At 50.4% G+C, this 19,460-nt stretch overlaps 2 protein-coding genes across 15 annotated transcripts; one reads left to right on the top strand and one right to left on the bottom strand.

Moving 5' to 3' along the window:
- Nucleotides 1–256: 256 nt before the first annotated feature.
- Nucleotides 257–12,445, bottom strand: SHC1 (SHC adaptor protein 1). 14 transcript variants are annotated; one of them, XM_073994457.1, is made up of 14 exons: nucleotides 12,317–12,445; nucleotides 9,453–9,610; nucleotides 8,112–8,279; nucleotides 7,460–7,530; nucleotides 6,853–6,916; nucleotides 6,577–6,696; nucleotides 6,286–6,339; nucleotides 6,062–6,113; nucleotides 5,756–5,882; nucleotides 4,284–4,482; nucleotides 4,127–4,196; nucleotides 3,910–4,044; nucleotides 3,509–3,747; nucleotides 257–1,859 (listed from the first exon to the last, which is right to left on the bottom strand). In XM_073994457.1, exons 3-14 carry the CDS (start codon nucleotides 8,274–8,276, stop codon nucleotides 1,731–1,733), a joined length of 1,425 nt encoding a protein of 474 aa, XP_073850558.1. In that variant the 5' UTR covers nucleotides 8,277–8,279; nucleotides 9,453–9,610; nucleotides 12,317–12,445; the 3' UTR covers nucleotides 257–1,730. The 14 variants fall into 14 exon arrangements, with proteins under 14 accessions (XP_073850558.1, XP_073850564.1, XP_073850555.1 ...); XM_073994463.1 differs by having other exon boundaries at nucleotides 3,910–4,041; XM_073994454.1 differs by lacking the exon at nucleotides 9,453–9,610.
- A 303-nt stretch (nucleotides 12,446–12,748) lies between these two features.
- CKS1B (CDC28 protein kinase regulatory subunit 1B) lies at nucleotides 12,749–17,568 on the top strand. The gene is made up of 3 exons (XM_005541641.4): nucleotides 12,749–12,872; nucleotides 16,299–16,426; nucleotides 17,044–17,568. The coding sequence occupies exons 1-3, from the start codon at nucleotides 12,814–12,816 to the stop codon at nucleotides 17,094–17,096; spliced, it is 240 nt and encodes a 79-aa protein (XP_005541698.1). The 5' UTR covers nucleotides 12,749–12,813; the 3' UTR covers nucleotides 17,097–17,568.
- Nucleotides 17,569–19,460: the final 1,892 nt, after the last annotated feature.

Raw genomic sequence — 19,460 nt, 5'->3', positions numbered from 1 at the left:
AGGTCTAGGTAGTCCCGGGGGCCGGCGTTGCGGCGCCGGGGAGTCCCGGTTCTTGCCTGGACTCACCCGGAGCCAGCCCCCGCCCCCCGGACACAACATCTTCATGGGGACGGTGGCGCGACACGCCCCACTCTGCCGCGCCCAAACTCCGCAGACCCCCCAGCTTCCCTCAGCGGCCGCGACCTCCCGCCTCCCCGCTGTGCAGCTAAGGGCCCGCGGCGTACACAATAGGCTTCCCAGGATTAAGAGGCAGAGGTAGAAGAAATACGGACTTTAATGAAGAGTTTTCCCTTTGGTATAAGTGAGACCCGTGGAAACATCCAAACAACAGCAAAAGGAGTCCAGGATGAAAACGGTCAACTGTCCCTTATCCACAAGGCCAAAAGAGGGGCCCAGGCTGGGCCGGGCCTGTAGAAGGTACTCAGGAACTGCAGGTTTTGCGTTTCCCCTCCATGAAACTGACAGGCATTCGAGCTGACTTCTGCCTCTCAGTCTCGCGGTAAGAGACCCAAGTTTTTCTAGTCCTAGATGGAAATAAATTTCATCTGCCTCAGGTCTGGTATAAAAGGTGCGATCCCAGTTACCTCACAGGCCTGGGCGAGGAAAATGCCAACAGCTGTAAAAGGGCTTGGAAAAGTCAAAAAGGTGATGTATAAATGTAATAATTGATTACCATTTTGTGCTCGAGAATAAGCCATGGAAAACAAAATAGGAAAGTAAGTCTACAGCCCTAAAATATATGCATATAAAACTTTAAAAGAATGCAGTTCCAACTCTACAGATGGTATTTGGGGATTGTCTACTGCTTTAAGAGTCTCAATGCCCTTTTTCCCACCTCCACAAAATCCACCTGGGAGAGTGAACTGTACAAGAGGCCCAAATTCAGTCACCCCTACCCCACCCTGCCAGAAAGGGAGGCAGGGCAGAGGCTCCAGGAAGGGCTACACTTTGGCTGTAGAGTACAATAGGCATGCAACATGGGAGAGGGCAGGCCTTATGAAATGTATATACAGACCCCTTGGGGTGAGGGGCCCCGGCCAGGAGGCACTGAGCAAGGGAGGGATCCATCTCCCCCCTGGCCGGGAGGGGGGCTCTGGGGCAATCTCTAAGGGTTGCATATCCCCAGGGAGAGGGGACAGCTGCCACTCCTGCCTCTGTTATCCCAAACCAAACCGGAAAGAGTGCTGAGCAAGAAGACAGGTCCCAGAAGCCAAGAAGGTGTTGGCATCCCTGTCATTGAACTCAGGGGCCCAAGAACTCTGCATAAAATATCATCAGACCTAAGAGATGGTCAAAGGCACAAAGTTTTAAACATGGTGGGGTGGGGGTGTTGAGAAGGGTCTGGGATACCCTGAAGCACAGAAGTGTGATTTGTTCCCCCTTGCCCAAAAGGGTGACTGTTCCACTGGGCCTGTCACCACAGGACATTTTCCATGACAACCACTCACTTTCTTGGGGAAGGGGCATCAGGTTGGCACAGGAAAGGCCCAGGTGAAGGGCCACTCTGTACATTAATACTTTGGTGATCAATGTTTGGGGAGAGGCAGGATTCTCCCCCAGGCTTCTGACTCAAACCCTCACTCAGCTGGATATGAAACCCAGAGTCCACACTACTCCCAGCTCTGACACAAGGCCAAGCCCACAGAACACTCCCAAATGAGGTCCCAAGAGTTAGGGAATAGGGTGGAAAGGACTGGAGGGCATCTTCTGGAAGAGAGCTCTGGGGCAGATCACAGTTTCCGCTCCACAGGTTGCTGTAGACACAGTTCGCTGCCCGCAGAGATGATGGGCAAGTGATTGTCCATATGGTAGCTGATGAGGTGACTGACACTCTCAAAGCGGTGATCCTTAGTCCGAACCTGGGAGGGTGGGAAGGAAGAAGGTCAATTCAGGTGAAGAGTCAAATAAGACCTCAGCCTCCAAGGTGGAAGAGGGTAAAACACACAAGAGGCTTGAAGAAGGAGAAAAAAATGGTAGGGGAGAGTGTGGCCTATCAGTCCTGATAATTGAGGTTTCTCTAGAAAGAGACAGTTGCAGGAATAGACAGGTCAGTGAAGTGGGAAAAGGCAAAGGTGACATCAGCCCTGAAAGAGTGAAGCTGAGAGCTATATACCCTTTTCTTGATGTGGAAAAAGTTGGCATGTCTCAGAAGAGTATACACAGTGCAAAAAAAAGATGTGGAGGCTGGGCATGGTGGCTCATGCCTGCAATCCCAGCACTCTGGGAGGCTAAGGGAGGCGGATCACTTGAGCCCAGGAGTTCAAGAACAGCTTGAGCAACATGGCGAAACCCCATCTCAACAACAACAACAAAAATACAAAAATTAGCCGGGTATGCCACCACACCCCAGCCTGGGTGACAAAGCAAAACCCTATCTCAAAAAAAAAAGAAAAGAAAAAGAGGAAAGGAGGCTGAGATTGCTGTAGAAAACAGACAAAAGTTTGTTTGTTTCTAGACAGGGTCTCTGTCACCCAGGCTAGAGTGCAATGGTGCAGTCATGGCTCACTGTAACCTCAAACTCCTGGGCTCAAGCAATCATCAGGCCTCAGCCTCCTGGGTAGGTAGGACTACAGGCATGTGTCACCATTCCTGACTAATTTTTTGGTTTTTTTTATTTTTCTAGAGATAAGGTCTTGCTATGTTGCCTAGGCTGGTCTAGAACTCCTGGCCTCAAGCAATCCTCCCACCTCAGCTTCCCAAAATCTTGCGATTACAGGCATGAGCCACCACACCTGGCTAAACAAGGAAAGTTTTGAAGAACAGTGAGGCAGTGCAGATAAGAGAAAGCACAGTGGTCTGACTCCTGAGTCTGAGGAGCTGGAGAAGCCCTTGGATCTTCTTACGAAAGGAAACTTGCAGTGTCTAGCCTTTAACCATGTGACATTGGGCCTCACAACCTCTTCGGGGTGGTTTCCTTATTTGTAAAAATGGGCACAGATGAGATGACTGCCTTCTAGCTCTGATAAGGCTTGGGGATTTGAGGACGGGCCAGGACTGTATTTGTTTTGTTTTGTTTTTTTAGACAATCTCACTCTGTCACCCAGGCTGGAGTGCAGTGGTGCGATCTCAGCTCATTGCAACCTCTGCCTCCTGGGTTCAAGCAATTCTCCTGCCTCAACCTCCTGAGTAGTTGGGACTACAGGTGCCCACCACCACACCCAGCTTATTTTTATATTTTTAGCAGAGATGGGGTTTCACCATATTGGTCAGGCTGGTCTCAAACTCCTGACCTCAGGTGATTCACCTGCCTCAGCTTCCCAAAGTGCTGGGATTACAGGTGTGGGCCACCACGCCCAGCCCTATAGTGCCAGGACTATAAAGAACACAGTTCAGGCTAAGGGATGAGCCCCTGGAGGAAGATGCCAGACACCCTAAAGAGCAAGAGAGGCCCACAGAGAGCTGCCTAGCGGGAATGTCTAGAAAGCAATGAGGGAAGGAACAGGGATACACTGTAGGGTACTGTACCTTCCTTTCTGCCACCCCTCACCCACACCTCTGCCACACTCACCACACCCTCAGGGTCCACCAGTAGCAGATGCTTGGGCTGCCCACTCTGCAAGCCAGTGAGCACATACTGGCCAGGTGTGGTCGTGCTCTCCCGCACCAGGAAGTCCCCGTTGAGCTGCAGCAGTGCCTCAGCCTCCCGCCGACTCAGCTTCCCATGGAACCAGGGCTCCCCTCGGAGCTGCTCAGCCATGGACACTGACTGGGGAGGTGGAGGCACCCGAAGAGCATCTTCAAAGGGCTCTGGAAGTGTAGACAGAGGGTGAGGGAAAGTAGCAGACACAACACACACCCAAGACCCAGACTTCAGGGAAGGGAAGTCAGGAAGGAAAGAGCAGATAGGCAGGAGAAGGGCCAGAACCAAGTAGAAAGGTGGAGATGCAGAGAGGAAAGACAAGCACTCACTCATATCAAACAGGTCACGGGGTGCACTGCCATTGACAGCAGGATTGGGGAGCCCAGCACCACCCACTGCTTGCCGGACCTTGTCTAGGTTCTGGACGTTGACATAGGAGGGATCGTCAAAGAGCTCTCTGCCTGCTGAGGAAAGACAGGTTCTACAGTGATCCCCAGCCCTGCCTCCAGCACTCCCTGGCTCTGTCCATCTCAGCTCCCTTCATACCTAGACAGGGTGGTGGAGGTGGCATCTGTTTTCGGACTTCTGGATCTCCCCCAACAGGCTGTCCTACAGGCTGCAGGGATAAAAATAAGGTGAGACCAGAAGCCCTAAACAACCACTCCCACCCTAGGCCCAGCCCACCTCCATCCAAGCAACTTACCAGTGTAGCTCCCAAGTGGCTAGGGGTCTGGGCACTAGGTGCAGTGGATCGAGCAGCCCCTGGAGCAGCTCCTTCCCGAAGCCTCATGTCTACCACCCCCCCCAGGGGGGGTTCCTTCCCCGGGAAGTCATTATAGTACTGATGGTCAGGTGGCTCTTCCTCTTCCTCATCCCACGCTGAGCCATCAAAGCCAGCCATCCTGAGGGACAGGACAGTGAAGGTGTAGCTGTAAATGTGTGGTGGGCAGGAGGAGGGGAGGAGGGAATAGAACAGCAGCCATCTATTGGGTATTTACTGTGGATTAGGCCTGAGGCTGAGTGTTTTATATACATAATCATTTCATTCTCCTGGCAACCCCATAAGGTAGGTATTGTTTCCTTCCCCAATTTTACATATGAGGAAAATGAGGGTCAGAGGTGAAAAGATTTGCCCAAGGTCTCACAACTAAAAGGCGGCTAAGCTCAGATTTAAATTCAGGTTTGATTTTAAAGCTCGTCCCCCTTGGCCAGGTGCAATGGCTCACGCCTATAATCCCAACACTTTTAGAGGCCAAGGAGGGAGGGCTGTTTGAGCCTAGGAGTTCAAGACCAGCCAGGGCAACATAGCAAGACCTTATCTCTACCAAAATAAAAATACTACTACTCAGCCACGTGTGGTGGCATGCACCTGTGGTCCCATCTACTCAGGAGGCTAAGGTGGGAGGATCACTCAAGCCCAGGGTATGAAGGCTACATTGAGCTGTGATTGCACCACTGAACTCCAGCCTGGGCTACAGAGCAAGGCTCTGTCTCAAAATAAGTAAGTAATGCTTTTGCTCTTGATCTCTGTGCTCTCTCCCAACAAGGAAGGGAAGCACTATGGGGTGTGTGTGTGTGTGTGTGTGTGTGTGTGTCAGCAGGGAGGCGCTCCAGCTCCAGAAGCACTATGGGGTGTGTGTGTGTGTGTGTGTGTGTGTGTGTGTGTGTGTGCGCGCGTGTGTGTGTCAGCGTCAGCAGGGAGGCGCTCCAGCTCCAGATTTTACCTCTCCTAAATATTCAATCCCTACTGGCTCCACTGCTTATCCCTCAAGGCCTGAGGTGGGAAAGATTGTAATCTCAGGGAAAAGAGATATCCTCCCAAACCCAAAGTCTTGATGGCTTCTAGAGGCAGGAAAACACAGAATGCCAAGCAGAGAAATGAGCAAGAAAGAGGAATGGGAATAGAAAATCCCACCTAGCCAGAGAGAGATGTAACTTGGAGGCCCCGGACTACAGCTCCACCATGAGCAAACAAGAAAAGCTGGCCCTGCGGCAAGCAGGGCCTCAAAAGCCTTTGCTCCTGGGCCACAGGAAACAGAAGAATAGCAGGAAGTGGGAAGCAGAGGCACACAGGTTATTCCCTCCCTGAACCTCTCAGCTCAAGTGTGGGAAGAACAGCCCTCCTTTCCCAATCTTGGTCTCAAAAGCTGCTCCACACTCTCCCCACTTGCTCACCTGTCATGAGGGGTGACCAGTTTGGGTGGGTTCCTGAGGTATTGTTTGAAGCGCAACTCAAAGGCCTGGCCAATGGTGCTGATGACATCCTGGGCAAGCCCTTCGGGACACTCCAGAATGTGGCAGGCTGAGGGCACAGCAGAGGCTGTCAGTGAGTTGAGCCCACTGGGAGGAGGCACAGACAGGGGCCCTCATCTTCCTCGGCAGGAACCCCCACTTAGATCTACTTAGAGTGGGTACAAATGACCCCAGGTCCTACTCACCTCAAACAGCCAGACCCACCCAGTGCTCCCCACCATGCCTCACCTCTCTGATTCACAGGGTCTTTGGCAACGTAGGCGACATACTCGGCTGTGTCCTGGGGAGGAAGGTCAGAAAATTTTACAGTTCCACTTTACTCCTGACCCCTAAAACCCAGTCCTTTTCAGATATCCCCACAGTCCTAGCACCCCCACTTCTCTAATCAATGTCTTCCCAATCACTAGCCCCTTGCTCTTCTCCCACCACCTTTGCTCTGTTCCCCAACTCACCGGATCCCCGCCGGATGCAAATGAGATAGATTGCATGTGGTGGTTGGCGATGATCTGAGAATTAGGGGAGGGGATGGAGAAGGAAGGGAATGCCATGTGTCAGGCAGCCTCAGGGCCCAGAACCCTGGTGCCCCAGTCTCATTCTCTGGGTTCCTTATCCCATATCCTCATTTCCTCCTTCCCTACTGGTCTTCTGCTCTCAAGCCCTCTTCCTAGTTTTTGGCCTCCTAACTAGATCTCCCCTTAGCACCCCCATCGGTGTTTCTGGTCCACCTGCCCACCTCCACCAACCTGTTTGCAGTCTGCGGCCATGAGGTTGAGGCTGCTGGTGGAGACGGTGAGAGTGATTGGCATTCCAGCAAATTTCAGATTACTCCTCCCCAGGATAGAGCTGAGCGGGCGGCTACAGGGCTAAGGTAGGGCCCAGGGTCTTAGAAGGTGAGGGTTCCCAGCACAGACAAACCATACTCTTGTCTCCTGGCCCTCTCCCCACATGCCCCACACTTGCCTCCTCACTGTCCCTCCACATTTCCCAGCAGCATCCCTATCCCCAAGGACCCCAAGTACCTTTCTCCTCCTTGTCGCCCCCTTAGCACCCGGCACAGCCTCACACACCAGACTGATGGCCTCCCTGGGGAAAGAGGGGTACTCAGACCCAGCGCCTGCCTGCCTGCCTCCCACTCAACTGGGGCTGCCACAGAGCTGGGGGAGGGGAAAGCCAGGCCAGACTCCCAGGGCACTCCAGGCTCTTTGTCGTGGTGGATTGAATTAAGGGCCTTTAATATTTGATGACACTGAGAGGCCGCTTCCTGGCTGATTGGGTTAGGGCCTCAATGGGTATAGCCCCACCCCCTTCCAGCTACCAAATGTCCCATTCCCTTCCCAAAGGCAGCAGCAACCTTCCATCTACCCCCATTTGCTACTCCAGCTCCACCTGCCAGCTGCTTCTGCTACCTTCCCCACAACTCCCAAGGCTGGACAGGTAAGGAGGATCCGGGCCAGAGGGGCCTCCTTTCAGTAAGAGGCAGAATCACTATCCCAGCTTTCTCTCAATCCCCTTTACTACCCAAAGATCAGCCCCAACCAGCAGCACCCAAGTGACCCACTCCCCTCCGCCCTTTCCCATGGCCTCACTAATCCCAGGACTCCCACAGTCCACTCCCTCCCCACTAACCTGGTAACCTGAGTCCGGGTGTTGAAGTCCAGGGCACGCATTGACTGAAGGACCTCCACACAGCCCATGTACTAAGGGGAGGGAGGAGAGGACAGCAGGTCAGCCGCTCCCTGACCCCAGTCCCTTCACAAAGGGCCCTAGGACTTTGCCCATATGGTCCCTAAGAGAAGTAAAGAGGAAGAAGTTCTGCCCTCTTCCGTGTCTACATCCCACAACCAAGGTGAAAGACAACAGGGAACGAGCAGAGAAAGAAAAGGCAGGCTAGAAGGACCTCACGCACTGGGGAGAGAGTTTGGAGGGGACTGACAGGCACTGACTGGGATGGAGCAACAACTCCAGAAAGCGAGAGGAGAATGGAGGAAAGGATCAAGAAGTCACTCCTTCCAGCACTTATTAAGAGCTTCTGCCATGCTGGGCATTGTGCTAAGCATGGCAGGGTGGGGGTAGGGGAGTCAAAAGAAGGAAGGGGGCCCAGGCAGAGCTGGAAGGGAAAGGGCTACAGAATTGGGGAAGGGATGGGAAAGGTTTAGGAAATAGAACACTGAAACAGGGTTGTTGGGGAACAGCAGGAAAAAAGAATTCCAGCCAAGCTGGAGTGAGCAGAAGAACTGGAGGGGTCTGGGAGGCAATGGAAAGGAGGATGTTCACTCACCCGAACCAAGTAGGAAACCCCGGGTCCCATGACTTTGTCGTTGGGATGCAGCCAGCCCCGCGTGGGCTTATTGACAAAGCTCCCGTGGCGGGTCCACTCCTCGCCCCCCAGCTGGCCCCCTTCCACCCGAGTCCTGCGCCCGCCGCCTCCACTCAGCTTGTTCATGTCCTGGAGGAGGGGTAGGGGGCCTGAGTCTGGCATGGCTGCCCCTACGATCCCCTCCCCATCATCGGCTGCCCTTCCTGGCTCCCCCTTAGACCCTGGGCGCCCCCCAGCCGGGTTGGCCAGCCTCAGGTTGCTCATCCGGGGGAAGAAGGAGCACAGAGTAGTGGGACTATCGTCCCCAGGCAGAGGAGGCAGGATGGGCCCCAGGGATGAAGCTGATGGGGAAGGCAGCTCCTCCGGGGGGGTGGACCCTGAAGCCCCCTCCTCCAGCGATGACAGAGACTCATTCCGGAGTGGATTGTACTTGGGCTTGGGGGGCAGGAGATCCATAGCTGAGGTGAGAGAGGGGCTGCTGCCCGGCCTGGCCCCCCTGCCAGTTTGGGCAAGGGGGCCAGGCAGGGGGTATTCCCAGGCCCTTAGCCTGGTCGGACCTCTGTGGCCCAGGAGTCACAGAAGTCCTGGGGAGGGAGAGGGACAAGTGGCTTCCGCTCCCCAGCTCAGACCCAGACAGTTTCGGGCCCCATCCCCGCCCAACGTGGAGCCTCTTCTCTGGCTGAGAAGAGAACAGGCTGGACCCAGAGCTGCCTGGCTCCTCCCCAGGGGCGGAGAGCTAAAGGGAGAGACCAATCACGAGGACAGTGCTGACTCACAGGCTCAGAGGGGCTGAGCCCCCACCCCGCCCCAACCTCGGACTGGAGCAGAGGGTAGGGCTATCCAAGCTCCTCTCCCCTGCCCTACACAAACAACTAGTAATCTGGGGAGAAGGAAAGTGGGGGTGGGAGGGAAGCATGGAGGAGTTGGATGGAAAGAAAGGAGATAGGAGGTCTGGGTCACTCGAAACCGGACACAGGCAGGCCAAAGGGGGCAGGAAGCCAGGCTAGAGTAGAGGGGAATGAGGGAGGAAACAGAGGCAGCTGCGGGTGGAAAAGGGAGGAGATCTCAGAGCTCAGCATTTCCCTTCCTGTTCTGGTTGGACACTCGAATTCCCCACCCTCCAGCCCAGGCCACCCCCAACCACTACCCCATACAGTAAGCCTGGGCCATTAGCATCCTCTGCTACGACAGCTGTGGACTGGAGCTAGCGAAGTGGGGATGGGAAGGAAGTGGTCCCAATGGATGCAGAGCAGGGTCAAGAGGAGAAGCAAAGTTGGTGAAAAAAGGGGAATAAAGTCCAACCTGGATGGTACATCAGGAAGCTACCAGGCAAGAGGGGAACAAGAGGACATGCTGGTCACGGCTTGTTCTCTATGTATGCCATCTACCACACCAAGACCCATGGCTCATAGCCAAGCACTGTCCTCTCCCCTTTCCACAGGCCTTGTTAACACAGCACACTGTCAAGGGTGAGAATGAGGCAATCAGGTCCCCACTCCCACTCCAAACCACCCCAATTCATATCCCTCCTCTTACAGGACCCAAAGCCCCACCAAACAGCACAGTGTCCCTCACACCAGGGGAGGAGCCTGGCTGGAGGAGGTGGAAGAAACAGTTCTCCAAGAGAAGCAGAAACGACAGGCCAGGAAGGGACAGAGAGATCAGAAGACACATCTGTGTCAATAAGAACAGGAGAAAAAACAAGTAAGCACAGGAGAAAGGGGTGTCAGGAGAAGATGGGTTGAAGCTGGACACAGGGAACAGTCCCAAACTCATTCCTGCCACCCACGGCTTCCTGCCACTGCTCTTCTGGAGAATGCCATAGGCAAAGCTGGAAAGCGACCAAAAAACAAAAAACAAGTTAAAGATACATATTCCCGCTGGGTAAGGTGGCTCACACCTGTAATCCCAGCACTTTGGGAGGCCGAGGCGGGTGGATCACCTGAAGTCAGAAGATTGAGACCAGCCTGGTCAACATGGTGAAACCCCGTCTCTACTAAAACTACAAAAATTAGCTGGGCGTGGTGGTGAGCACCTGTAATCCCAGCTCGGGAGGCTGAGGCAGGAGAATCGCTTGAACCCAGGAGGTGGAGGTTGCAGTGAGCTGAGATCGTGCCATTGCACTCCAGCCTGGGTGACAAGAGCAAAACTCTGCCTCAAAAAAAAAAAAAAAAAAAATGTATTCACCCAAGCTCACCTTGGAATTGCCCTTAGATTTACTTCAGAGGATTAAAATATAGATAGATAATTATCCTGATTAACAACATTAACACTTAAAGTGTGTTAGATACTGTGCTTAACTCTTAAATCTCCCCTTAGTGCTCATTCCAGAAGAGCCTTGTCACTCTGTCAGCCAATCCTGAGAAGGAATTTTATCACTTCTTTTCCAGCCAGCTCTCGGGCATAGAGAGAATGAGGAAAGGATTCCACTATAGCCTCACACCCCCAAAACACATAAACACACACTAGGATGTCCTCATCTGTTGAGATGTTCTGTGGGAGCCTGCAGTATCCAGGGCCAGGGAAAGACCAACGGGTGTGGGCGTTTGAAAGAAAAGAAAGAAGTATGACTGTTGAAATGTGCATGGGGAGAAAAGAGATTGCCTACTGGAAGTCAAGGTGATTGGGTGTAGGGAAAAAGCTGTATGTGGCTTCTCAGCCCAACTGGGAGGAGGGGAGAGGGGTGGGAAGTGGCAGGAAATGGCGAAAGCCTCAGGAATGTTTCCAGCAGGGAAGGCTGGGCAAACGGGGCCAGGAGGAATGCCCAGACAAGAACTATGGTTAGGGGGAGGGGAAGAGACAGAGAAGCAGCAACTGAACTGTCCCTTAAAAAAAAAAGAAAAAAATCAAACAACAAAAAGGGCACTATTATCTACCCCCACTCCAAACCACCGTTTTTCTGGTAGAAAACTTGCTCCTGTCACACCCACATGCCACACACCAACAAATCCATGGTCCTATCCACTTATGGATAGGCAGGCCTAGAGCTACTTCTGGGATGGAGTTGGTCCTGGGAAGGGAAGGCCAGGAGATGAGGCTGGGAGTCTGACAGCAAGTCTCTCTCCCTCTGGTGCCAAACCCTAAGTTCAGCCCCTTCAAATAGTTCTACCCTTGGAGGAGGTTAAGAAAGAGGAAAATGGGGCCGGGCGCGGTGGCTCACGCCTGTAATCCCAGCACTTAAGGAGGCTGAGACGGGTGGATCATCTGAGGTCAGGAGTTCGAGGCTAGCCTAGTCAACATGGTGAAACCCCCCTCTCTACTAAAAATACAAAAATTAGCCGGGCGTGGTGGCGGGCGCCTATAATCCCAGCTACTCGGGAGGCTGAGGCAGGAGAATCACTTGAACCCAGGAGGCGGAGGTTGCGGTGAGTCGAGATCGCACCATTGCACTCTAGCCTGGGCAACAAGAGCGAAACTCTGTCTCAAAAAAAACAAAAAGAAAGAAAGAAAAGAAAGAAAGGAAAACGGCTGCCTTTAATCTCACTCTTCACAGTCAGAGATAGGAACTTTGACTTCCCACCTGGGGGAGCACGAGAGTGCTCGGAAAACTGATCCCAAAGCCCAAAAAAAGACAAAGGACAGGAAAATATAAGCAGGTGGAGTTTCAGGGATTGACGACAAGGCTTTACAGCTGATGACCCAGGTCCCACAAAGCTCGTAAGGGGGCGTGGTCCGCCAGGACGCGAACTTCAGACTTCTATGCGGGGAGGCTTTCTGGACAGTCAGACACGGATTACGAACAGGGCGTGGCTTCGGAGGGGCGGAGCCCCGAAGAGGCGTGGCTCCAACAAATTCGAATCGTTCTTTGAGGAGCAGGGTTTTGCCCTTTTGGGAGATAGGCTTTTTGACAGGAGTTAGCAGAGGATCGTTGCTAGGAGGCGGAGTTTCGGAGAATGGAAGGAGTAACCAAGGGTTTCACGTAGTAGGGCTTGGAACGTGTCTGGGGGTGGGACTTCCAGGAAAACTGGGCTACAGGGTGGGGTCGGAGACAAAAAATAAAAATCAAGTCGGGGTTCGGGGGAGCCCCCAGAGGTTGGGAGGTGGGACTTCCGGGGAGAGGGGTCTCAGGGGCGGGACTTACAAATGAAGACCGGAAGTGGGGTCCCGGGAGAGGGGTTCCGGAGTGGAAGAGTGAGTCACCTAAGGAGAAAAAAGTCAAGACTCACCAGGGCCTCATGGAGTCTCCGCACCGCACCGCGGGCCGATTTGGTTCCGGATCACGCCACTGCCAGCTTAGGTTACCGCTCCAACTTTCTCCCCGGGCCCTGCCTCCCTGGAGAAACTTTATTACACTCACTTCCGGCCTCACTAACCCCTGACCCTCTACCTCAGGGTCCCTCCTTCACGCTTCCCACTTTCCCGAGTTAGCCAATGGCAGCGCGAAATCGTGCACAGAGGTAGTGGTGGCCAATAAGACGCCTACTTTCGACCCACGCTCGTTCTTGAGAAACGTAAGAACTGCCCTCCAATAAGGACCCAAGAGAAGTAAATCTAAGCCAATCGGAGGCTTGGAAGTACAGCTGTCCCGCCTTGAGCCAAACGGACCAATAGGAAGTGCGGGCGGCGTGTTTGAAAGCGAGGCCAAAGTGGGTGGGAGCGCGTGCTGCTGGGAGTTGCTTGGAGGTTGGCGGCGCGGGGCTGAAGGCTAGCAAACCGAGCGATCATGTCGCACAAACAGATTTACTATTCGGACAAATACGACGACGAGGAGTTTGAGTATCGGTTAGTGCTGGCGCGGGGGCAACAGCGAGGTCGTGAGCTTTGACCGCTGAGGAAACAAGCAATTAGTAACAGGAACTGAGGCGATAGAATTGGCGCATGCGTACGAGATGTGAACGGGCAAGGGTGTGATATTGGTGGAAGGCGTAAGGCGCATGCGCGGAGGTGGGAGCCTCTCATAAAACAATAAAGTGGTTGCGAATTTGGAGTCTGCCCTCAGTTGAGAGGAGGGAGTGGTAGGCGTGGTTAGAGTACTGACCACCCACACCCATGAGGGTTTCTGGATCATTCTCTGAACTTTATTGGGCAAACTTAACTTGCCTTGTAGAAACTGTTAGTTTTACAGTAATCCTGTGGAATCCAGTGGGAGAACGTAGCAAAAGCGGAGCTTGGAGTTTCCTCGCGTCCCTAATGCGAGAGTAGCGCTGAGAGAGTTGAATATTGCTTATTAACTCGTGAAAAAGACAAGGGGCATGGTTGTCTGGCTTGTGTTAGGAAAGGGACCGCTTGGGACTGAAATGGAATAAAACTGGCTAGGAGCATTGAGAAAATACTTAATATGGGTCTAATAGATGCCCTTTATCAAAGGAAACGGTTACGGAATACTTAACAGGTTTCAGGTGTTCTGCTAAAGTGCAAGGATAACACATGGTCTCTGCTGTTCACAAACTTAAAACTGTGAGTGATACCGACGAACACCAGAAAGGTGATAACACCCTTTGCTAGGAGCCATTACAGGGTGTGATGGGAGCACACGAGACTTGATAAGGAGAGGGAACTGGCGACCCGAAGGCTGCGGCTTCCTAGCTGTGCGCGGGTGTTGGGGTGGGGCTAGAAAGTCAGTCCCCTACTTTTGCTAACTCCAGGACCCCCCCCCACCCCACCCTTCGAGAACCCCCGCCGCCACCGCCTTAGAGGCTGACTTCTTACTTTCGGTCGGTCTTCTTCCCTGGGCTTGGTGTGGGGGCGGGGGAGTGTCCTAAAGGCCAATTCAGTGTGATGACTCTTTCACCACCATTGAAAACGAAACCAGTAGTAAACTAAATACGCGTGTTTTCATTTATATGTCGGAGATGAGAACACTGGGACAGAAAGAGGGGAACAATAGACGTTGGGGCCTACTTGAGGGAGAAGGGTGGGAGGAGGGAGAGGTTCAGGGAAAAAAAAACTGTCGGGTACTATGCTTAGTACCTGGGTCATAAAAGAATCTGTACACCAAACCCCCGAGTCAGGAGTTTACCTATATAACAAACCTGCACACGTACCCTTGAACATGAAACTTAAAATACTGAGAGGAAAAAAAAAGGAAGAGGGAAAGTTGGGGAAAGCTTCCTAGAGGACAGAGCCTGAGATGAGACTCTAAGAAAAAGGTATGTGGGAGAAAGCACCTCTTGACTGAAATTGTTTAGAAGACACTGGATAGCCATCTGCCAAGGGTGGGGATGATGGAATCCTGGCACTGGATACAGCATTCGGGTTTGATAAATTTCAAGTGCATAATCTCGATTGGGAATAAGGGAAGACACAGGACTCCAAAATGTTGGCATTATGCTAATCTACATTGTGATAATTAAGACCACTTCCTGGTTTGTTATCTTGTCTCCTCAGATGGAGAACATAAAATGAAAACTTGCTTTTCTTGTCTCTTCACCCAGCCTAGTTCAGGGCTTTAGGTCTTCAGAGAACTCGATGTGCATTGACACATATATAATCATCTTTATACCAAGACGACTCCAGATCCTCTTTGATATAATTAACTGTCTTTTCCTCAGCTGTTTTCCTCTACATCTGAACTAAACTAACTTAAAACTGTATGTGCTTATAAGAGATTTGCAGAGCTGGGAAGGAATCACCATTTCATCCCCTAGAAGATGAAACTTTTAACTTGGCAATGGCATTTTGGTTTAAGAGGGGTTTTTTGGTCTATGTATTGAAGCCAAATTTTGTGCCAGGGTGGTGTTAGGATGTGAGCTGTTTTCATATATTTGGACTAGAATTTTTTCTTTTAGGAGAATGGGGGGGAAACCACTGTTACTAGCACAGAGAGAGAACTTAGTACATTTTCACTGAGCATGATGAAGACTATCTGGATTAGTTTGAGTCACATCAGGGTAATAATTTCTTTGCCATGAAGGGAGACTTATCCTTGGTTAGAAAAGCACGGAATTTCCCAAAAAAAGTCTCAAGGTACATCCCTCCAGAATTAGGAAGATAAGATTCAGGATAGATTTTTTTTTTTTTTTTTTTTGGAAGAGACAAGGTCTTGCTTTATTGCCCAGACTGGAGTACAGTGGCTATTCACAGGCACAACCATTGTGCACTGCAGCCCTTTTGTCTTTTTTTTTTTTTCTCTTTTTTTTGAGATGGAATCTCACTCTATTGCCCAGATCTCAGCTCACTACAACCTCCGCCTCCTGGACTCAAGGGATTCTCTCCTGCCTCAGCCTCCCAAATAGCTGGGATTACAGGTGCATGCCACCACACCCGGCTCTTTTTTTTGTATTTTTAGTAGAGATGGGGTTTCACGTTGTTGGTCAGGCTGGTCTCAAACTCCTGACCTCAAGTGATCCACCCACCTCAGCCTCCCAAAATGCTAGGATTACAGGCATGAGCCACTGCCCCTGGCCTATTCTGTATTTTAATCAAAGATTTCAAACTTCATACTGTATCTTTGTCAAACTCCTGGGTTCAAATTACTCTCCTGCCTCAGCCTCCCGAGTAGCTGGGACTATAGGTATGTGCCACCATGCCTGGCTTAGATTTTTTTTTTTTTTTTTTTTGAGACGGAGTCTCGCTCTGTCACCCAGGCTGGAGTGCAGTGGCCGGATCTCGGCTCACTGCAAGCTCCGCCTCCCAGGTTCACGCCATTCTCCTGCCTCAGCCTCCCGAGTAGCTGGGACTATAGGCGCCCGCCACCTCGCCCGGCTAGTTTTTTGTATTTTTTAGTAGAGACGGGGTTTCACCGTGTTAGCCAGGATGGTCTCGATCTGCCTGGCTTAGATTTTAAAGGATATTTCATTTCATCCTTTGTGATGACTTGTCCACACAGTACTCCATAAAAGGCGTTTCCTCTCCACAGAATAACTTCTCTTCCTTCCTTCTAATTATTAACACTGTGTGCTCCGTGGGGCTCCCATTATATTGTAGGCAATCAACTAGAAGACTATAAGGTCCATGAAGGCAGAGAAAATGTGCCTGGAACTTAAGTGCTTATTCACTGGAATTATTCACTAATTTGTATTTTTCATATACTCTCAGAATTTATATAACATAGCCTGTATTTCTAGCTGCTGCTACCCCACAATAAAATTATATAAACTCTGACATCAGAAACTAGTTTTTCTTTCCTTTCTTGGCCTTGTAAACAGGCAGTTGTCTGAGACTATATCTGGTACTAACAAATTCGTCACTTCTCCGTTTCTGTTACAGACATGTCATGCTGCCCAAGGACATAGCCAAGCTGGTCCCTAAAACTCATTTGATGTCTGAATCTGAATGGAGGAATCTTGGCGTTCAGCAGAGTCAGGGATGGGTCCATTATATGATCCATGAACCAGGTCAGTGCACTGGCTAAAAACAACCATATAGAACTGCTACACTGAGAGAATGAAGGAATAAGATTGTATAACCCAAATAGGGAGATAGGAAATAGTTTACTGGTTTCTTCCCCCTCTAGTCATGGGGGATTAAAAAAAAAAAAAAAAAACTAGTGACCAAAAATAAGATTAAAATATCTGGGAAGTTCAGAGACAACCTGTCACTAAAAAACCTCCTGTAATCTTCCATGCAATCAGAGGGTATTCTTTTTAAGGCCACATATAGCCTGGTCATAGTCCCTGCCTCATTCTCCATCAGAAAACATTCTTGGATGTATTCCAAATAAGCAAAGGAAAGTATATTTATTGATAAGGCACCAGACACCCAGCTGCCAGGCAAAACTTAATAAAGGACACCCTGGGGCTGTATAAACATAGCAAAAGAACTGATATTAACAATTCTGTATTTGGCAGACAGTCCAGACTTCTGGGTCTGCTTCTCAAGGCCATATGCTTAAGTCTTTATTTAGTTATAAAGATCTGAGTGGGTGATAGCTGGGAAGATGGTAGTGGAATACACTATAGGTTGTACATAGAATGGTGTGCGCTTGTCTCTTAGATTTCCCTCACTCTTTCAGAACCTCACATCTTGCTGTTCCGGCGCCCACTACCCAAGAAGCCAAAGAAATGAAGCTGGCAAGCTACTTTTCAGCCTCAAGCTTTACACAGCTGTCCTTACTTCCTAACATCTTTCTGATAATATTATTATGTTGCCTTCTTGTTTCTCACTTTGATATTTAAAAGATGTTCAATACACTGTTTGAATGTGCTGGTAACTGCTTTGCTTCTTGAGTAGAGCCACCACCACCATAGTCTAGCCAGATGAGTGCTCTGTGGACCCACAGCCTCAGCTGAGTGTGACCCCAGAAGCCACGATGTGCTCTGTATCCAGAACACACTTGGCAGATGGAGGAAGCATCTGAGTTTGAGACCATGGCTGTTAACAGAGATCATGTAAACTTGCTGTTTTTGTTTTTTTCCTGCCGGGTGTTGTATGTATGGTGACTTGTGGATTTATGTTTCAGTGTACTGGAAACTTTCCATTTTATTCAAGAAATCTGTTCATGTTAAAAGCCTTGATTAAAGAGGAAGTTTTTATAATCTAATGCTGTAATTGTAAGGGTTTTTTCCCCTCACTCAGGGTGAGCATCATCAATATCATGGTTCTAATTACATGCCCTTCAGTTTGATAATGAAGCTCAGCTCTTTGCTGATAATGAGGTTTATTTTAACATTCAGATAACTCGTTTTTAATCTACTTTAAGCAGACTTGCTGTCAAACATCTACTGAAACATATTTCACTCTAACTACTGGCCCGAGGTAGAGGTTATATAGGGACAACTTCATCTCATCCAAACAAATGAACTGCTTCCTACAGTCGGGGTGCTGCCTTTAACATAGTCCCAATATTTGAATGGCACACACGGGTAAAAGGATGCTTGTGTGTCCCAATTCCTAATAGGAATAATAGGCACACCTATGACCTATTCACTGTGCCCCTCGGTTGGGGGAGGTTTTCAGCTGTTCTTAACTTTGGTTGGGCATTGGAATCACCTGGGGAGCTTTACAAGTACTGATGCCTGCTTGAGTCATTCTTAAGGATTCTTAATTGGTCTGGAGTGTGGACTGGGGGCAAAGATTTCAGGCATCTTATGCAGGTAGGTAAAGAAGGAAGCTTTGAGAAAACAGGTGCAAAATGTAGCTGTTTAAGAAAACATTCCAGGCCGGGCGTGGTGGCTCATGCCTGTAATCTCAACCCTTTGGGAAGCTAAGGAGGGCAGATCACTTGAGGTCAGGAGTTTGAAACCAGCCTGGCCAACATGGTGAAACCCCATCTCTACTAAAACTACAAAATTAGCCGGGCGTGGTGGCACATGCCTGTAATCCCAGCTACTCGGGAGGCTGAGGTAGGAGAATCACTTGAACCTGGGAGGCAGAGGTTGTAGTAAGCCAAGATCACGCCATTGCGCTTCAGCCTGGGCAACAAGAGTGAAACTCTGTCTTCAAAAAAAATAAAAATAAATTAGCTGGGCGTGGTGTGTGCCTGTAATCCCTGCTACTCAGGAGACTGAGGCGAGAGGATCGCTTGAACCCGAGAGGCAGAGGTGGCAGTAAGTCAAAATCACGCCACTGCACTCAGCCTGGGCGACAGAAGCTGTCTCAATTAAAAAAAGCATTCCACAGAATAATAACTTCCCCTTTAGTCTAACAAAGTAGTAGTACTAAGTAAGGATATTAATCTCCCCCATTTTTTCTGTCTTCCATCCACTTATTCCTAAAATAGCAGGCATCAACATCGGGAAAACTCATTAGAAATGCAAATTATTGGGCTCCAACCTAGACCTAGTGAATCCTAAACCCAGGGTTGGGCACCGGGGCAATGTTTTAACACAAGCTCTCCGACTGATTCTGATGTACACTTACTTAAGCTTGAGAATCCACTGGGAAAATACTGGAACAGACTTGGTATTCTGTTTTGGGAGGGGATCAAATATCACCTGTATTACTAATAAAGATATTGGAACATGTGGTTTACTAGGCAAGTGGAATTCCTGTTTTGCCCCTTTTTTTTTTCAAAGAGCTGACTTTTTATAATTGAAAGAAATGAGGGCCAAGTACGGGGACTCACACCTGTAATCCCAACACTTTGAGAGGCCAAGGCAGGGAATCACTTGAGCCCAGGAATTCAAGACCAGCCTGTGCAACATGACCAAACCCCGTCTCTACTAAAAATACAAAAATTAGCCAGGCATGGTGGGGCGCCCCTGTGGGCCAGCTACTCTGGAGTCTGAGATGGGAGGATCTCTTGAGCCCAGGAGGTCAAGGCTGCAGTGAATGGTGCTTGTGTCACTGCACTCCAGCCTGAGCAACAGAGACTGATTCCAAAAAAAAAAGGGGGGGGGGAGCTTATTACTTGAAAGAATGGTATAGACGTCTGATCACCTGAATCTACCATCCACAGTGTTTTGCGGTTGTGTGGCAAACCTTCACCTT

This window comes from Macaca fascicularis, chromosome 1, assembly GCF_037993035.2.
Source record: "Macaca fascicularis isolate 582-1 chromosome 1, T2T-MFA8v1.1".
NCBI classification, from domain to species: domain Eukaryota; kingdom Metazoa; phylum Chordata; class Mammalia; order Primates; family Cercopithecidae; genus Macaca; species Macaca fascicularis.
The sequence above is the reverse complement of the archived record's forward strand: the minus strand, read 5'-3'. Positions and strand labels throughout refer to the sequence as shown.